Below are 21,178 nucleotides of genomic sequence, written 5' to 3' on the forward strand. Positions count from 1 at the left end.
TTTGACTAGGTGAAAATTTCACAGAATACAGTATGTACATGTTTAGAAGGTGCTGTCATACAACCAAAATCTTAAAGTGACCTCAATTTGACCTTTATTCTGGGATTCATAGATACAGGTTTCCAAAGTACATCGCCGCCACTGTTTCATGTATGACGTGAGACTTGGTTGGTAGGAACATCTGGAGGAGGTACTACATCACATACCAAATTAACATCATTGTCACCTCGGTTAAATTTTGACACATGTGACCTCCGATGCAGAAATCTTAAGGTGTTTTTGGAGCAAGTAACAACACCTGGTATGGGATCACTGCAGCCTACAGTACATAATGATTTCTTGATAAAAAAATTGGGGTAAGAAAGTGACCATGAAACCATGGTGTGGAGTTAAATCCAGTTTCTCTGGGTCTTGCACTAAATTCAAATAATTTAAGCACTGTTACAAAAAATTAGCATAAATTTGTGTTTTATTATTTTGTTTTGTTCTGTTATTTAGTACTTAATGGTTTTATCATTGTTTGTGCAATCAAATCTGTAATATATGTCTATGACCATCCTTACTGTCATGTATATGTATAGAATTGATACACATTGTTTATTTATACCGTCATGAGATAAAAAAAAACAATTTATTATAAATACAGGTGTTTTATGTAAAACAATCTTGTTCTTGGTTTTTTTAGTAGTTTTGACACCTACAAGCAATATGACTTTTCAGACAATGTACAGTATTCTTTTTTTTCCCTTCAAATATCTGGATTTAAATGCTAACATTTGAATAGACCTTTTCTGTGATAAATAGATCATACAAAATTCCAGTCAAACATCTTTGTGAATATTCCTTTTCAATAAAATAAAAACAAAGTCTTGTTGGTGTTCCTAGAAAAAACACAAAATCTGTTCAAGTTTACCCAATGTGATGCTGTATGGTTAATAATAAATGCAAAGTGTGTAAAAAAAATATCCATGTCATTTAATTTTTAGCTCTCAAAGACCTGTACAGGTGCTGTTTTAAGATGATTTCCAAAATGACCTGTCCTGTGATTGGTATAGAGACCTTTTTACATATACATGTATATATCCAGCAATATGCCTGGTACATATTGTCACATACCAACAAAATCTACAGTTTCAATAACTCCATATCCAACTTTTGATCAGAAATTTCATAATGTCCCCCTTCATCAAAACTTGGATGAAATGTGATTTGATAGGATCACCATCTTAGGATAGTGGGATAAAATTATGAAATCACACAGGAATGGTTTGAATATCATTTTATTTATTACAAAAATATTTAGAATTTTATAATGACATTACTCAATCTCAACACTCTTCAATTTTCCTGTGCACTTCTGTATACAATAATATTGTAAAAGTTTTCCTTTAAAAGTCCATTCAAACGAACAAAAGGTCGATTTTCAATAAAAAAAAAAGGCTCTTGAAATATCCTGTCGAAAGGATACAATAAAGGATACACTAGCTGATTGTCAAAATTATTGCTAAAGAAAAGTTGATATTGTAAACACTATTATTCCTTCGAAAGAAAAATATAGATCTATAACACATTAATGTTTAATTAAATGTACAACAAAGACATGACTTTATTTTGGTGCTTTACCGCTTTTAGACATTCATAAATCAACTTTATTCTTTTTTTGAAACTATTTAATAGACATTACATTTTAAAGTGGAAAAGAAACTTGTGTACTGTACATAAACTAGGCCAACAGAACAGTAATGATAATTAATAATTATAACAATTTGAGGTTCTTACATACCGCTTTATCACAACCTAGTTCGTAGGTCGTCTCAAAGCGGTTCACAAACTATTATCCATGGTTATAGGGCTTTTGCAACCAGCCAACATCTTTATCAACTCCCTGGGGAGCATACAGTCGGTGCTGCTATTTCGGCGCTCACAGCTAGCATTCTACAATTCTAGCACTGCCCAACCACATACTCATTTGCAGCTGAGTAGACTGGAACAAGCAGAGTAAAGTATCTTGCTCAAAGATACAACACAGTGCCGTGACTCGAACCCGCAACCCTTCGGTGACGAGCCCGGCGTCCTACGACTAGACTACCGCGCCACCAACTGCATTAACACTGATTAAGGAACTTGTAAATGATTAAAAATGAAGTTTTGTGCAAGTCTATAAAGAGTTACTTAACATGTCTCTGTTAATTTGCAGACAACTTCACAAGAAACCTAATACATGTATTTTGAAGCTGCACTCAAATGCTTTGCAGACACTACAAACAATTTACAAAGCAAAAAAAATAAAAATATATAAAACATAAATCAATTCAAAAGAATTTGCTAAGGACAAAAAAGTAACATAATTGAAATTTTAATTGATTTATTTTTTAACCACAAAGAGACAATAGTGAAGATATTGTCTGCAATCGTGACTTTTAAAATGTACATGTGTGCAGACTTGTGTTACCAGTTTATACAAGCAGATCAAAGAACAATTAAACAAATTACTTCAAAGGCATATGATGGGGCTAAATGCAGCAGTGAAAATAGGAATTAGCTATTGTTTTAAAATCCTTTCTCCAATTAAAAAGAAATATGGAAAAATTGATATCACAGAAGAAAGAAAAAAATATACTAAAAGACAAGAAACTCAAGCCAAGACACCAAATTCCTAATTTCGAGTTTGGTGAAAAAACATGAACATAATATATACCAGACTGTTTGTGGACTCTACCAATAACAATGTACCGAGTATCAAACGAAGGCAGGACACGTGAAAAAAGGTCACCGACATATGGACTACTAGTATCCTGTGAGGATGGAATTAAATATTAAATTTTCAGGAATAAAAGTACACCGACATACAGACTACTAGTATCCTGTGAGGATGGAATTTAATATTGAATTTTCAGGAATAAAGGTACACTGACATACAGACTACTAGTATCCTGCGAGGATGGAATTTAATATTGAATTTTCAGGAATAAAAGTACACCGACATACAGACTACTAGTATCTTGTGAGGATGGAATTTAATATTGAAATTTCAGGAATAAAAGTACACCGACATATAGACTACTAGTATCTTGTGAGGATGGAATTTAATATTGAATTTTCAGGAATAAAGGTACACCGACATACAGACTACTAGTATGTATCCTGCGAGGATGGAATTTAATATTGAATTTTCAGGAATAAAAGTACACCGACATACAGACTACTAGTATCCTGTGAGGATGGAATTTAATATTGAATATGTCGGTGTATAGATGTACACACATGTAAATTAATACAGATGTTGGTGTTTGGACACTCCCATTAAAGATGATCGAGCTAAGCTGAGTAAAATACAATATATCACATGATCTGGATGTTGGCCACCTGGTACGATTATCAGGAGTCAAATGTTACACCATCATGGATCTGAGGTTCAGGAACTTGAATCCTTAGCTTCTCCTGACTCAATATAATAACTGCCCCAGTTCCCAAGGCTGTCTTAATGTTGTACACACAATTTTGACAACTACAATAGAATAGTCTTGCTAAAGTCAGGATTTTTTTATTATAATTTTGGGTGGGTAATTTATCAATACGACTCAGCCTGTGATTTTATATCTTAACTGAACTTCTTGTTCTCTACGTGTCCACTGTTTCCTTGAGTGGGTCATCCACATTGTGTCTACACTGAAGTGACATGCCAGCTGTCCTGTGAACATTGTATGAAGGAAGTAACAAGAGAAGAAGATGTGGTCTATATTTCTGTAAATCATACTGGGTGTATTAATAATAATCTTACACCATATACAAATACATCTGTAAGAGCACTACGTTAAAAGAAGAACCATGCACCAAAAGACAGATTACAAAACTGCAAAATTTCTACAAACACAAGAAGAGTGATTAAACTGTTACAATACAATTTGTGGCATAATATTCATGTAAAAACTTGTTTTTTTGTTATATTAAACTTTAGTTTTTACATAATTTGATCGCAAGTGCAGCATGTTATGGCATCGTTACCATGCATACAACAAAATCTTTGCTTAATCAAATATTTCAAATGATCCTATATACAAACTACATATTTTGACTAATAATTGAAAAAACCTGATGGACTCTTATCTTGAGAAATGAATGGAATGTTTTTTGATAGATATATAACATGCATAAAAAACAAAAATTCTTTACTAAAAACAATGTAACTTCAAACTCCTATAAACCAAATCAATAATAACACACTGTAAAAATGTAAAATTTTGAGATGTAAATGCTGAAAAAAGCTATGGTACATCAAAACCATGTCCAGTGTGTCTAAAATATTATTTGACTCCAGAACTTAAAACTCATATCATAATAACTGTGAAATCATGACAAAGTTGATGTTTATTTCAATGATCAATCTTATAAATAATCCTTCCCCTTACTGTGTAATAATGATATTATTTTCACAATATCCTCGAAGTGTTTATCACATATAAGAATGTATAAGGTGATACATTGTAGCATACAATGTACAATAACAGTGTAACACATTGTAAATTCAATGTAGCACATGACAGCATACGATGTTATACATTATAACATAAAATGATGTAAAACTCTGTAACATGCACTCGATGTCACACGATGACCATGTAATACAATTTACATAATTTTACAATGTAACACACCACCATAATATACAAATAAACATACAATGTAGCACAAAACATACAATGGAACACATTATACAATGGAACACATTATACAATGTAGCACATAACATACAATGGAACACATTATACAATGGAACACATTATACAATGTAGCACATAACATACAATGGAACACATTATACAATGTAGCACATTACATACAATGTAACACATAACATACAATGTAGCACATAACATACAATGTAGCACATAACATACAATGTACCACATAACATACAATGTAACACATTATACATTGTAGCACATAACATACAATGTAACACATTATACATTGTAGCACATAACATACAATTTAACACATTATACATTGTAGCACATAACATACAATGTAACACATTATACATTGTAGCACATAACATACAATGTAACACATTATACAATGTAGCAAATAACATACAATGTAACACATAACATACAATGTAACAATACAGCATAAAATGTAATACAATTTAACATAAATTGTAACAATCATGTATTATAACATACAATGTATCACAAATACAATACAATGTACTAATAAAGTAATAGGATTTAATATTTGTTATATAAAACAACAATCATTTTTATAATTATTGTCACTTAAAACAACAATTTTTGAGGCTAGCTGGTTATTTTTGCGACTCTTTTAATTTTCAAGGTGTTTTTTTTCAAAACAAGGGAATAAAATCTGAACAGATGTCAAATTCAGTATCTGGAGATATCCCAGTACTTATCTTTTGCAAATACTCTGTGTATCCTGATGTCAACATTTGGGGAGAAAATCTAGTTACATTATTACATGGATCAAATTTTGCAATCATGTATATGCCGCATGACTTTTGAGAAAATATACTGTAATTCCCACAAAAATAACCTACTATACAACATGGTATAAAATATAGAGAGTAGAGCCAGCCATATCTTACTAATCACAGATAACAATGATGTATTGTTAGAACCAGTCACAATACAACTGGTTCTACCTTTTATATACAGTTCTGGATTTCTCTATACATTACGTCCCCGATACATGAGAACATCTATACGTCTTTAGAATCAGACTCCATCACATAGAGGGTGCCTTGCTCCATTTGACACTGAGGTACAATCTGACCTCATCACATTATAACTGTCATTCCTCCTATGCTATTCATTTCCACACAAAATTACACTAATATTTAATATGAAAGACACTTCTGTTAATCTTTATTTCTGTTGCATTTATTGTTTTCAGAAATTATATAATGTATTATATATATTGAGCACCATTATGTAATACCGGTATGTCTACATATTTACCATGAAGTGTTTGAGCACACTTCAAGGAACAAGTACAGACCACAGTACCCAGTATTAAGATCTTCATGGCAACTTCAAAAGGAACTTATATAATTCACAGCCATGCTGGGAATAAATATCTACTGATAGATGTGTAAATTGTAGCTTAATTTTAATTACTGTTGTTTAACTTCGCCGTTGGCTTAACTACAACTACATTAATGAAAATTTGTGGGGGTTTAAATTTTGTATAACATTGCCAGGTAAAAATAATGAGCTCACCAGGAAACTTTTGTATTTGGGTGATAAAAAATATATATTATTTTTGTTCTTTTTTAGTATGTATATAAATTTATGTTTACAGAGATTATAGTCCATGGTATTTATATTTGCTGAGTATTTATATTTGCTGAGTATTTAATTTTGCGCTATCTTTGTTGACCGTGAATATAGTGAAAATAAATACCCCACAAATATTACAAACTATACAGTAGTTGCTCAAACATTTGACATGTACAAATATTATCTACCAGTAGATCATTATTGAATAACTTCTTTTTAACATTATTTCATGGCTTTTTTTCCAGAATAAACTTGCCTGTGTTCTAAGGTTGGTAAATCGTTTTTGTTTTGTTACACAACTAAACCATGACTAATACGGTGTTTGTATAAAACAGTGTAGGTTCTGTAGCAGATACATTGAGGGAAAAACCTGACACGGAAGTGAAACCTTAAACAGTAATATTTCAAACTCTTGTAAATCACAGAAAACATATATTAGATCTATATAATTATGGCAGCTTGAGAAATCCTTTTCAAGCAAAACAAAAAAATAAAATGAAAATACAACAATACATAATTTTGTAGTAAAAAATAAAATGGCTACCATATATATGGCATACTCAAACTCCAAGATAAATGTCTTAGCTTAACATTGAACCCATAGAACATACTGTCTTTGTTGGGTTTTTTTTAAATGGAATTTTCCAATTTTATAGATTTGAGACATTTTAATGTACCTGGGACTACTGTCCTAATGTATTGCCATAACAATATTCCCAGTAATTTGTGCCGTCAAAATATTATCAAATACCGTCTACAAAAATAGCCTATAACAGTGATGGGACTGTTTTGAAATTCAATAAAAATTCACTTGAATTTAAATACAATGTAAGATAAATGCCATATTTTGTTAATTGACTAGATGATTTTTTTTTTTAATTTGCTGAAGTTTGAACACAATAAAAGATCATATCAAAACTATATAAATCCCACCATGACTGTGAGATGTAGGATGGCTGTGTCTGGGATCATTAGATATGAAATGGGAATGAAGAGATAATAGGTGCTATTGAAATTTTTTAATCTGGAACCTTTAAAAACAAGAGGCCCAAGGGCCTTGTAGCAGTCACCTGAGTCACAGTATCGGTACCAGTAGCTCAATTTCATTGTAGAGATGTACCAAATGTGTATAAGTAACAACATGTAAACTAAGTAAAACACAATATATGTCATGTCACCAAAGAATAAGAAGTTACGTGATGGCCATGTCAGTACATAGGGGTGGTTATATCTCTGTAACTGGTGTACGGGAGGTGATGGCCATGTCAGTATATAGGGGTGGTTATATCTCTGTAACTGGTGTACGGGAGGTGATGGCCATGTCAGTATATAGGGGTGGTTATATCTCTGTAACTGGTGTACGGGAGGTGATGGCCATGTCAGTATATAGGGGTGGTTATATCTCTGTAACTGGTGTACGGGAGGTGATGGCCATGTCAGTATATAGGGGTGGTTATATCTCTGTAACTGGTGTACGGGAGGTGATGGCCATGTCAGTATATAGGGGTGGTTATATCTCTGTAACTGGTGTACGGGAGGTGATGGCCATGTCAGTATATAGGGGTGGTTATATCTCTGTAACTGGTGTACGGGAGGTGATGGCCATGTCAGTATATAGGGGTGGTTATATCTCTGTAACTGGTGTACGGGAGGTGATGGCCATGTCAGTATATAGGGGTGGTTATATCTCTGTAACTGGTGTACGGGAGGTGATGGCCATGTCAGTATATAGGGGTGGTTATATCTCTGTAACTGGTGTACGGGAGGTGATGGCCATGTCAGTATATAGGGGTGGTTATATCTCTGTAACTGGTGTACGGGAGGTGATGTTTATCGGTTAACCTTAAGACACATTGAAAACTTAACTTTCAAGTCTGAAGAAATGTAAATGAAATGGTTATTTGAGTCTATATTTGTAAATATTGATGTACAGCATCTCAATGACAGCTACAGGTAAAAAAAAATAAGGACTCTGCCAAATAATATGAAGTAATTGGGGAGGGGGAGCAAGGAGGCACTTACTTTTTTTTAATTATTTTTTTAGGAGGAGGGGGGGGTGCATATACCATAAGTGATGGTTTATACCCAATAGGGTACACACTTACTGTTCACAGTTGTCCATATTTGTATAGAAGGCCTAAGGAAAACACTGTGAGTTATTGAGAATCACAAATAAGTACCCCCAACCAATGACAATAAGTTAGAACAGAACAGTAAGTGAAAACAATTTCATTTCAACAAAACATTTCAGGTATCAATTCATTTTACAATTAAAATTTATATTAGTTCAATTATTATAACATATTGCACTTTGTAATGACAGTCGGACAGTGGATTTCTGCCAACAACAAAACAATCTATACTATATTATATTTTATGTTCATCTAAAATGTGTAGCAAATGTTTTGATATTATACCATCCCACCAATATCAATGTATACCTAAATCTATATCTAGCTACCGTATACACCAGAGAAGACAAAAAAATATAATAACATGGAAATTATAATTCACTGGAATCCCCTTAAGGTAAACATATATGTCGGCTAAAATTAAGACTCGAGGAAAGATATTTACATCTCAGGGAAATATGAACAAACTCAAATTCTTTCATTTCTACTTATTTTGTTGTATAAATGAAAATTTATTAAATAACAGGCAAAGCCTATGTAATTCTATTCTCCAGAAATTAGTTTGATTAATGTCAATTACTTATTATGCCAAATGAGGGTAAAATGAACATCTTATGCGAATAAGTATTCCGTCTTTGCGTATTGCAGAGTTATCTTCTCTTGTGAGCAGGTATTGATTGTTACGTCATTGGTTTGTGTGAGAAAATTACGTCGTTTTCTCAAACATTGATGATGTTATTCTCACAAACAAATGACTTAACAATCAATACCCGCTCACAAGAGCAGATAACTCTGCAATACGAAAAGACGGAATAGGGTCCTGTGAACATCTTACATTCCAAAATGAAGTAAAATTAAAGTACTTCTCTCAAACCTATGTCTCCTTTAATATGACTGGGAGTTTCTTGATATCGTATCAATGGTGCTTACGGTTTCAATCGTAAAATGATAAATTAAACGCTGGTATGTCACTCACTTAAAATAACAATGCCATTCAAGACATTTTATAGGTTAAAACATATAACCTTAAAATAACGTCATATTCACCTAATAAATTATATTATGCAACTGGTATAGATGAAAGCACTTGTTTACAGTAATTGATAGCATTGTCACAGAACCTGTGTTTGTCGGGACAAGTCATAGTTTTCTTCTGTCTTCCATTTCTGTTCGACATCAGTTAGAAATCCTGGTAGCGAAGTACTGCCTTCCTGATCTCTAGGCATTTAGGTAACTTTAAAATCTAAAGATGTTCTTTAAACCACAGGAATCGAAGAAAGTGATGTTATGTATGGATCTGAGTAGGCACAAACCTTCTGTATTTAGTAACACCTGCTACCTATATTCTGTACACAGATCAGTCCAATATGGGGAATCACATCTGGACAATCTGTGTTCACCTACTGTTACATGGACAGCATTACATATTGCACCATGCATGAGATACAGTATGCCGGTAAATATGCGTGTTACCTCTGGTGACACCTTTGGTCCTCTGGTTGGATATGTTTATAGATGGTGAGGACCTATGGCAAGGTCACTGTATCTATAACACTATAGTTTTAACCTCTGGATGACCTTTGTAAAATGACAGATAATTTCTGGTGGATTAAATCAGGTGTGCAGATGACCGACGGATACTGCGTCCACTAAAACACAAGTTGAGGAAGAAGGAAAGGACCTCGGCCTGAGAAAACACATCCTGGGCTCCCTGCATCATGATCTGGGCGGGACTAAGTTTGGAATCTTTGACCGCAGGCTGTAGGAGGGTGGGGCCAAACACTGTCGCTAGGTTACTGATGGACATCTTGTTCTCAGACTCACACTGGACCACTCTGTAACATAACATATGACTGTGTAATGTAACACTCGGCACTGTAATTGACTAGGATTTTCATGCCTCATTAAGTAATGTGGGCCGTGTCATTCCTCAGTAAGTAACACAGATTGTTTGACACCTCGGTAGGTTACTACCCTGGTAGCTAGGTAATGTCAGATGCTTCATACTGCATTTGGTAGCATGGCACCTTGATTTAATAAGTGGTATTCCAGTACATGTATAGGTTATTTTGTACACCTCAATTACATTGGCTATAAAAGTGGTGTCAACCACAAATAGGAGAAAATGACACTTACTCCCTACCATGTATATTGGTTTCCTGGATCAGTGTTACATAGTTATAGTTGTTGAATTTATGGAATTCAAATCTCATGCATCATATTCGAGTGAAATTATATTCCTGTAGGACTTACACTGTTATATTATTATCTGGAAATAAAAGTCTCACATCTGTGATGACATCATTAAACACGAGTGGTTTTTAAGGGCAGTTTATCATTTAGTTTCTGCAAAGACAGAGAAACCACTTACTTCACCAGATGTTCTACGACACTGACAATGGTGTAGTAGTTCTCGTCAGGGAGATCATGTAACAGCTGTAACATACACTTCTCCTTGGACGGCAGATCCTTTAATCCTGGAAACAGACATTCAAATAATGTCATTAGCTAAAATATCTTGTGTTACACGGTCATCATAGGATCAAGGTCATTAATTACAAGGTCATTATAGGATCAAGGTCTTTGATTACAAGGTCATTAGAGCATCAAAGTCATTAATTACAAGGTCATTAGAGGATCAAGGTCATTAATTACAAGGTCATTATAGGATCAAGGTCATTAATTACAAGGTCATTATAGGATTAAGGTCATTAATTACAAGGTCATTATAGGATCAAGGTCATTAATTACAAGGTCATTAGAGGATCAAGGTCATTAATTACAAGGTCATCAGTTCCAAGGTTTTCCAAGGTCATCAACTATAAGCTCATCAATTACAAGGTCACAAATTTAAATGTTATCATTTACAAGGTCATCAAGTTCAAGGTCACCATTTCTAAAGTCATCATTTACAAGGTCAACTAATCAACGTGGGTAACAATTGGGGTATTTTATCACTAGTTAAAACACTAGTCCCAATCATTATATGTCCTTAAACCTTGTAGTAAAGGAGGTTGTAATCGAGACATCCTGACTTTATGTCATTTTGCTATGACTGAATATGGAGACTTGTGTACTGAATAGAACTTCCATACCTAATTAGACAACTATGAGACATGGGAGCTAGTGATGACTGGTATTATGTCAATCTATTATTATGTCAATCTATTATTATGTCAATCTATGTCAATCTATTATTATGTCAATCTATTATTATGTCAATCTGTTATTGTGTTAATCTTTTATTATGTTAATCAATTATTATGTGAATCTATTATTATGTGAATCTATTTTTATGTCAATCTGTTATTATGTCAATCTATTATAATGTTTATCTATTATTATGTCAATCTATTATAATGTCAATCATTATGACAATCTATTATTATGTCAATCTATTATTATGTCAATTATTTTGTCAATCTATTATTATGTCAATCTATTATTATGTCAATTATTATGTCAATCAATTATTATGTCAATCTATTATTATGTCAATCTATTATTATGTTAATCTATTATTATGTCAATCTATTATTATTTTAATCTATTATTATGTCAATCTATTATTATGTCAATCTATTATTATTTATTATGTTAATGTAAATTTCCTTTCATGTCTTTTGAAAATTTCAAATCCATAATGAATTTATTGAAAATCTCCATCTAGATATGCAAAATGCAGAATGATTTTGAATTTTTATCAGCACTGTCAACCTATGGGGAATCTCTATGTACACCATTGACCTACCAGCGGTGCTAATGAAGGCTTTGTAGTTAGCCTCAGTGAAGAGTGGCTCGGGCAGCTCACGGAAAAACAGCTTGAGTACACCCGTTACAGCGTTGATATCACAGCTGTTGACCAAATTTATTCCAGCACGCATATCTGTAAACCATTTATATACATTGAATACTATTACATACATTGAATACATACACTTAACACTAGAAGCGATGATGATATGCTCGCCTTGAGGGTGTGACAGAGAAATCTACAACCTGCCAAGGGTGATTTTTTGGGTTGTCTAACCACTGGCTCTTTAGTGGGGCATTATTGCATTTAAAGTGTACATGTAAATTAGACCAACAATTTTTAGTTAGAAGTCTACTACTTACTTTTATCAAAAGTTTTTTTCAGCCTCTGTATTTCTGACGTTACTCCAGACACTCGGTAGATTCCGAGCTCATCCAGACCTGTAAATCAAACAAGTGTGATAAATGTGTTCATAAACAAATCCTTAACATGAGTATTCTATACAAGAAAGTTGACCACCCTGAACGCTTTTCTTGGGTTTTTTCATACATGTACGAAACATACAAGTTCCATTTGATCAAATATTTTGAAAGGATATACACTGAATATGAGCAACACTATTTGAATTCATTGAACAGAACACAACACTACCTCCTTCAGGCTACGCTACTTACCTCTAGATTCTACAACACTACCTCCTTCAGGCTACGCTACTTACCTCTAGATTCTACAACACTACCTCCTTCAGGCTACGCTACTTACCTCTAGATTCTACAACACTACCTCCTTCAGGCTACGCTACTTACCTCTAGATTCTACAACACTACCTCCTTCAGGCTACGCTACTTACCTCTAGATTCTACAACACTACCTCCTTCAGGCTACGCTACTTACCTCTAGATTCTACAACACTACCTCCTTCAGGCTACGCTACTTACCTCTGGCTTCTATCTCTTTCAAACATGTCGTCACAATGGTGGGAATGGTCTTGTGCTCTCGACTGTAACCCAACGGTCAGGAAATTACAAGAATTTCATTTTGTTTAGAACTTCCATTTTTCTACGATAAGTTTTCATTTTTCCTATGCTACATACAGTTCTGAGCCACTGATAGATAAACAACCTGTTTATAATCTGTAACATTTAGAAATCTTGGGATATTTATGTTTTAAATGAATTAAAAGTGTAGCTTTCAGTGTACTAGCCAGTCTTATTTTATGATCTACAACAAAATAATTAGGTGTATCAATATATAAGTCTTATAAGTTCCAATAGCTTCGTGTGATAATTGTATTTAAGAGCATCGCTTTAGGTGTATTGTCTGATGTTACGAGTCACATGCTGGTCATAGTTGTACTAAATGTTGATGCTTTAGGTGTATTGTCTGATGTTACAAGTCACATGCTGGTCATAGTTGTACTAAAGGTTGATGTTTTAGGTGTATTGTCTGATGTTAAGAGTCACATGCTGGTCATAGTTGTACTAAAGGTTGATGCTTTAGGTGTATTGTCTGATGTTAAGAGTCACATGCCGGTCACAGTTGTACTAAAGGTTGATGCTTTAGGTGTATTGTCTGATGTTACGAGTCACATGCTGGTCATAGTTGTACTAAATGTTGATGCTTTAGGTGTATTGTCTGATGTTACAAGTCACATGCTGGTCATAGTTGTACTAAAGGTTGATGTTTTAGGTGTATTGTCTGATGTTAAGAGTCACATGCTGGTCATAGTTGTACTAAAGGTTGTTGCTCTAGGTGTATCAGCAAGTGTTACAGTTTAATTATTTGGTGATAACTGTGTATTGAGATGAAGCTTTATGTGTATTGCTCATTCTTACCTTATGATGGTCTTTAATCGGACACCAAACACTCCTCCCTGTATCTTGGAAGGCATCCTCTTCAATGTTTTACTAGTCGGAGTGTGTCTCACAGAAATCGTCAGGGTGAGCTGGGAAATAAAACAATCAATTCATTTGAATTTAAACAAAAAAGATACAAAATTTAATCTGACAAGATTTAATTGATAAACATGTAATCCATTCAAATTGTTGAAGACACAGCCTCTAATTAAATTACTAGTACATGTATGTATGTATGTGGTATGAACACAACTGTTTTACTTTCAAATTGTTGAAGACACAGCCTCTAATTAAATTACTAGTACATGTATGTATGTGGTATGAACACAACTGCTTTACTTAATTTAACAGAATTAGATAGAATAAATGGTTGTCCTGACAACCTTCTCATTTTGCTTATGAGTCTGTGTTTTTTTCAAACTTGGTGCACACTTACATCATTCATGGAGATTTTCTGTTCTTTAAAAGTACTGCTCAACCAGCTTTTACTCAACTGAAAGTCAACAATAGTTTATAGTTAGTATACAAAGTCAATCATTGATGGATTACGTTTACATGTAATGCCATAATTTTTAAGTGACAATCCAGATAAATGTTGTATTATAAATGATGTATCTTGCACTTAAAAAGCTTTTAATTTTTAAAATGGTCTCAAACATCATAAGAGCTTTGTTTAGCTGTAAACATTTCAGGAGAAACACAATGTTCTCACATATATATATTTCCCTATAGCAGTGCTTTCCTAGTATGGGCACCATATTTAAGGTTTTAAATTTTACTAACTAATTTCACACACTAATACAAGTTTTATGAATTTTGATTCTGCTTTAAGGATCATTTTAACAAATAAGCCACTAGCACCTCAGTCTTGTTGTTGAAAGCCTGGCTTTATTAACGAGTTAACTTAGAAATATTTTCAAAAATATGAATGTTGGGAAATATCAAGAAATTTCAAATATTTTTTGTGTTGTTTTGTCTTCAAATGATCATCCGGAAGCCCTCTACACGTGGTCATGATTTATATATTAATTTCAATATTCGTTTGTAAATCTGCACATATCTACACGACGGATATTTTATGTTTGTACATTGAAACTTTACAATTAGTGGATCAGGCCATGGACAAAACCTGCAATGGGCTCTTTGTATGAAATATTTAATATATAAATGTACAAAAATATTTTACAGCAGATTTTGGTCTCTTGGAATCAATCTCTAAGCATAGAAAACATCGATTCAGCATTCAGTTAATTTATACGTGTAACAAAAAGGATTACAATAAATATGTACAAATAGTAAATCTGTCATCATTACTAATCAATGCTTACCTCCAAGGCACTGCGCCCAATCAGCTCATCCATGGCTCCATCCTTCTTGTAACAAAGGATTCGTAGTGTCTGTGAACCGTCCAGCTCAATCTCAAAGTCCTCGTCCCACGACCGATCACCAACATGGATCACTGAACTTGTTGTTGAACGTGCCTTCATGAAGAAGTGTCCGTAGGAGTCCAGCTCCAGTTGACAAAATATCTCTGTTATTAACAAGTGTCTTGTATTACTGACATTTAATACATGGAAACATGTCTTATCCGACACCGTCTGGCTCTACTGATCAGATTAGATAGAATGTTAAAATACACAGAATCTGATGTTATTTGCTCATTTAACTTTTGCCTTTTCACCCTCTGCAACGAGGGCAAATTTATCCTGACAGGGAATATTAGAACACAGCATACCGTATACAGTAATTATATGTAGAGGGCGAGATATACATCAGGCAAACATGGATTTTAACAGTGAACAGTGAATACTTGACTGTACAAACGTTTTCCATTTATAGTATTTTGAGAAAAACTGATCTTTCAAAATTGTTAACAAGTAAATGCAACTTTCACTCATATTCCTAAATCCCTGGTAAATTATAAACCGGCCTCAAACTGTCACAAGTCTTTGTGAGTTTGTCACAAATGTTGGTAAATAAATGGTATTCATGTTATGTTGACAGTTTTACCAGTGAATGTGACCTACCACATGGTTTATCCACACCGGCCAGAGTGTGAATCGTTACATTCAGGTTACCATTTAGCATCTCTTCATCTGAAACAGGAAGTGTTATTATACAGAGCTGAAAGGTATTCCATAGTTTAGAAAGAATGAAGATCTAGAATCTAATTTTAAAATCTGATACATGTATATAAGTGTATATATATTTATTTTTATCTTAATTCATCAATTCATCTGAAAACTAGTAGATGTCTGTAAGACATGACCACCCCCTAGCCTGCTCCCGTGGAAATAAATGTTGTTCTGAACAATGACCTTGAACAAGAAACCCTGAAATACAAAGTCATTTGAGGTCTTTTTATACCTGACCTTTTGTATAAAGTTTTATCAAAATCTGTTAAGAAATGCAGCCACTGTATTTATGGGACTGAACTGGTCAACAAATAAACAGTAACCATGACCTTAACCTTGACCTTAGCCTTGACCTTGGAACTCTGAAATAAAAACTCATTTGGGGCATTCTTGTTCTCGATTGTTGTATGTGTTTGATCAAAATCTGCTAAAAAATGAAGTTGCTAGTGCAATGTCACTGAAACGTGATGGGAAGTGAATGGACAGGACTGACATTTTCTATGGTATATCTATACTCATCCTTAATCTTAAACCATTCACTAATATTTTTACACTTACCTTTCCTCATTAAAACGTTTCCAATCTTGTTCACCTGTGGTAACTGAAACAGAAAATATGACATTTGATTACTACCAGCTTACAATATAGTGAATCAAATACTGAAACATTTGCTCCATCAGAATGAAGGATCAGGAAGTTAAAAGTCAAAACTTGAATACACCCAATCACTTACAGTTTCAGGGGAATGATTTCACCTACTAGCATATTTATTTAAGAACCAGTATCAGCAAGACATTTTCATCAAACATTCCAGAATGATTTCAGTTTATCTCTTGTTTGGTAATAAAGAGATATAATATGGGGTACTTTGATCAGGGGAGGCAATCTTCTATGGAAATAATTGTTCAATATTCTTACTACAATGAAAGACTTTTAATGTCTATGCAAAAAATATCCCAGACTATTCAAATACAGTTGGTTATAAAATCTACTTGTACATGAGGTTCTCACCTGTTTACTGTCATTGATCATTGACTGGATGTCATGGATACTAAGCTGTCTCTGGATGGCATCTACAAATACAAATATACAGTCAACACACGCATTCACAAATTCATGTGGGGAAATTAGGTATATCTGTGCCCTGCATCATCTACCCCATATATATGGGAATTGTTTTAACATATAAACCTCAATTACTGATTTTTTCAATAACTATGAAACAAGTTACTCAAATGATATAAATCATTCTTGATGGCCAAAATAGATGTGTGCAAGGAGTCTAATGTGGGAGGAATATGGAGTACCTGGAGAAAACCATTGTGGTCAGGCAGGTTACGCTACACATCTTGGTGAAAGGCTAGAGCACTATCCATTGTGCTACTCACCATCTTGAGAATTTGTTTACGGCGAGTGGAAAATTTATTGGAGACTGTTCTATTAGGTGGGATAGACGGAGAGTAATTAAGTAGCTACTAGATGTACATCCTAGAGGGTATTACACTATTGAGGATAAGGGACCCTGACTTACTATGTGGCGGACTTGGCTGACCCTGTGGGGAATGGTGCTTCAACTGGTTATCAATAGCATCCCTCCACTCCTCACGCTCAAAATCATTGGACAGCAGAATTATGTACTTGTTATCTCCCTTAGATGAAAATGTGATGGGCATGTGTGGTGATGCCAGGACTAGTGATGCCTCCTGGTGGTTAAATAAAATACAAAACAAAGGTCAGTAATTCACGATAATGGCAGAAATACCACCTCGATTAATAGTGTAACTCCCATTTCAAAATAAGAATGAGTTTACAGCAAATTAAAAAATTACAAAAAATATACAACGATATCTGTAGATTTAAATATTTATTTCTGATGTTTCTTACCTGCTCTTCAATTTTCTTACGTAGTTTATCTATGGACCTCTGCTGGACTTTGCCTGCTATGGACCATCTCTGTTAAATATTGATAAAGAAGCATTCAGTATTTATCAATTACTGACTTTTTTAGGTGAATATGCAATTATACAGACCTGGAATGGTATATTAACTGAAACAAAGTATAAAGATTATGCATCTTTTCAGGTCAATATAACCACACATTTATCAAAATTAAAAAGTCCTTATTTGTATTATGAAAGTATGCAGGTTTTTTTATTACTAAACGAGGTTGACCACAAAAATAATCATCATGAAAATAGAGTGTATCTGAGCATTCATATAACAATTTAAGTGACGTTATTAGAAGAAAGTTACTCTAAATTTCTATATATATATATATATATATATATATATACTGTACTAAAATACTGACTCCCACTTGACCATGTTTGGCCAATCAGAGGTCCGGTATCATTGACCTAATCTAGTATATACCTGTTTCTGATACACCAGAATAATTTAAAACTGTACCACTCTTTTGAATTAATTTTAAACAGAAATCCTATATATTTTCTCAGTGTATGTTACATGTAAGTGTCTAATTTCAATCACAGCACCTTTAACTATGGTCCCACTGACAGATACACACACACATATTGTGAGTACTATAAATTGTTTGTTTGTGAAAGAGATATTACTGGATGAATTTGAAACAACAGTTGATCATAAATTCAAAGTTACACAGACACCATTAAACTGTATAAGTACAGCTGTTATTGCTCCATTCACAAACTCATATAGTACACTAGATACAGCATTTGAAAAATTGGTACTATATCCATGCTTACATCTTTGTTAGGTTCGGCATTCCTCATCTCTGACCTTAGCTCCGCCTTCAGACTGACAATCTTCTTCTTCATAGCATCAATGTCTTCCTTACAGTCGTAAACTTTATCACCTTAGGAAGGAATTGTTAAGAGCGACAGGTAAAGTAACAATCCTCAATGACCTAGATATAGACACAGGATCTGTTGCCATGGTAAGTTGTTCATATAATGTTTGTTCTGAACAGGAATCAACACACATACATTCATAGAATCAAATTTCACAAATACTTCCTTTTAGCAACTATGCTAGATTGTCAACTTCTTTACTCTGATAATGATAGGTAGCCATTGTTTACTGTCACTGAATCTTTCGAGAAGGACTAAAACTTCTTCAGTTACCAAAAAAAATAACGATCTCACAAGAGGTATGCTGTAAACATATTTATTGTAACAGTCAACTTATTATAATGCCTTCCAAGCCGACTCAGCAGTACAGATTTAATAGTTTTGTACACTGTACATAAATGGATTCAAGAAGGTCATCTCACAAAAGTTTAAGAATTATTAGAAAAATTTAAGCTATCAACAACTTGTTTTTAAAATCGTAAATCTTACCCTTCGGTGCCATTGACATCTGGAACATGGGCACGAACCACTTGCACTCAAATGAACGCACCTTATGTCTGGAAAATATACCATTGAATTTTAACTTTGATTTTTCCTTTATGTATAGATCTTTTTGATTTTAATTCTTGTATAATGTCTATGATGTTTTAGTGAAATTCAAGCCACAGCAGAATCTAGTCAAACAGACGTTACAAAGATACACTCCACATACTGAACCATGACGTGTACTAGGCCAAACAAGTGGTATACGGTGATATGACACAGGGTATCAATTTAAATACATAGTACACAACAATTCTTCTAATCGATCATTTATTTCTTATATGATCAATGCGTTCCAAAGGAGCATGAACCTCCTTACATGATGAATTTATTCCAGACATGATCACCTGACAAATGTTTTGGCTCAATACCAACGCAACATGTCTGGATTGATTTATCATAAACAAAACATTCTGCTTTGTTGTCAATGCTCCTTTTGAATACATTTATGCACGACTAGTGTAGATTCTGTATATATTTAAGTATTCATGTTAGAATTCATTGGAATTGCACAAGAATCTGTCTACTTCAAGGGATGGTGTGCTTCCCCTTCCCCTCAAGAGTGATTCGTAAAATTATATTAATTGGACAAGTTTAAGGTAAAAGTGTTGGTTTAATCTCCTTTGTTCTTTCCATTTAAAAGCTAATTTCACAAAGCTGTCATTCGAAAACACACGCAGGTACATTCCACTTACCTTCCACTGATCTTGTGCTTGGTACAGACGAGGACATCACTAAATAGGAACAGGAAGCGCAGCTTACGGGACCTACCCTCGATCTCCACCACAAACCCACTCTTCACTAGATGGCGCTTGTCTTCAGACTGCAATGCAATTAATCAGTCTATCAGTTAAATGTAAAACAACACAGGGGAAGGCCAAGAGAATAGTTTATGATTTATTTTGGGCCCATAATAATTATAAGTAGCTTCATTAATTCATTCACCCCTACATATTCATAAATATGTATTTCTCATTGGGTTTCTAACAATATATCATTCGCAATCTTTCCGCAAACCGTAGGCCCAAAAACATCACTCTCAGTCCTTACCTCATAACATAACTTAACATTCAAAGACTAAATCGAATTTGTTGTCTTATATACTGAAAATGACCTTTTGATTTTGAACAACAAACACTACTTTCTTATTGACAGTGCTTCTTTGTACTATTTTCTATTTATTACAGTTTCACAAGCGAGATATCTGATTCTATCAACAAGATAAAACTGATAACTTTCACCCTGAGACCCAGATCTAAATTTGAATAAGTGGTTGTTTTGGTAAGTCTTTGATATATTCATGAAGATATTTACTAAACTACATAATTTATAACATTTTATAAACAAATCTTGTGACATTTATTTATTCAATAGTACATGAAAAATTATTATGATGCATTAACAATTTGTCATTGTAAGTATACTTCTAAAATGTTAACGAATTTTGTTACCGTACATATTTCACTTGTATGGCAGAACATACCTATACTTTTCACTAATACTATGTAATTATACCTGTATTCTGCCAAACTGATGATATATAGATGGTATTAGATGATATATAGATGATATCAGATGATATATAGCTGGTATTAGATGATATATAGCTGGTATTAGATGATATATAG

At 33.6% G+C, this 21,178-nt stretch overlaps 1 protein-coding gene across 2 annotated transcripts in view; it reads right to left on the reverse strand.

The window, feature by feature from the left end:
* Positions 1-9,177: 9,177 nt before the first annotated feature.
* LOC110455564 (active breakpoint cluster region-related protein-like) overlaps positions 9,178-21,178 on the reverse strand; it is a 44,079-nt gene continuing 32,078 nt past the window's right edge. For both annotated transcript variants that reach the window (XM_021505748.1, XM_021505749.1), the window contains exons 9-24: positions 20,246-20,373; positions 19,497-19,564; positions 18,903-19,012; positions 18,061-18,129; positions 17,708-17,879; positions 17,188-17,249; positions 16,735-16,777; positions 16,069-16,137; positions 15,370-15,572; positions 14,478-14,534; positions 14,021-14,130; positions 13,124-13,185; positions 12,548-12,625; positions 12,183-12,317; positions 10,803-10,908; positions 9,178-10,266 (exon numbers count right to left, since the gene is read on the reverse strand). In XM_021505748.1, the coding sequence (XP_021361423.1) occupies positions 10,041-10,266; positions 10,803-10,908; positions 12,183-12,317; positions 12,548-12,625; positions 13,124-13,185; positions 14,021-14,130; positions 14,478-14,534; positions 15,370-15,572; positions 16,069-16,137; positions 16,735-16,777; positions 17,188-17,249; positions 17,708-17,879; positions 18,061-18,129; positions 18,903-19,012; positions 19,497-19,564; positions 20,246-20,373 (1,698 nt within the window). In that variant the 3' untranslated portion in view covers positions 9,178-10,040. The remainder of the gene's footprint in view (positions 10,267-10,802; positions 10,909-12,182; positions 12,318-12,547; positions 12,626-13,123; positions 13,186-14,020; positions 14,131-14,477; positions 14,535-15,369; positions 15,573-16,068; positions 16,138-16,734; positions 16,778-17,187; positions 17,250-17,707; positions 17,880-18,060; positions 18,130-18,902; positions 19,013-19,496; positions 19,565-20,245; positions 20,374-21,178) is intronic.

This window comes from Mizuhopecten yessoensis, unplaced genomic scaffold (genome assembly GCF_002113885.1).
Source record: "Mizuhopecten yessoensis strain PY_sf001 unplaced genomic scaffold, ASM211388v2 scaffold8299, whole genome shotgun sequence".
Classification (NCBI taxonomy): Eukaryota; Metazoa; Mollusca; class Bivalvia; order Pectinida; family Pectinidae; genus Mizuhopecten; species Mizuhopecten yessoensis.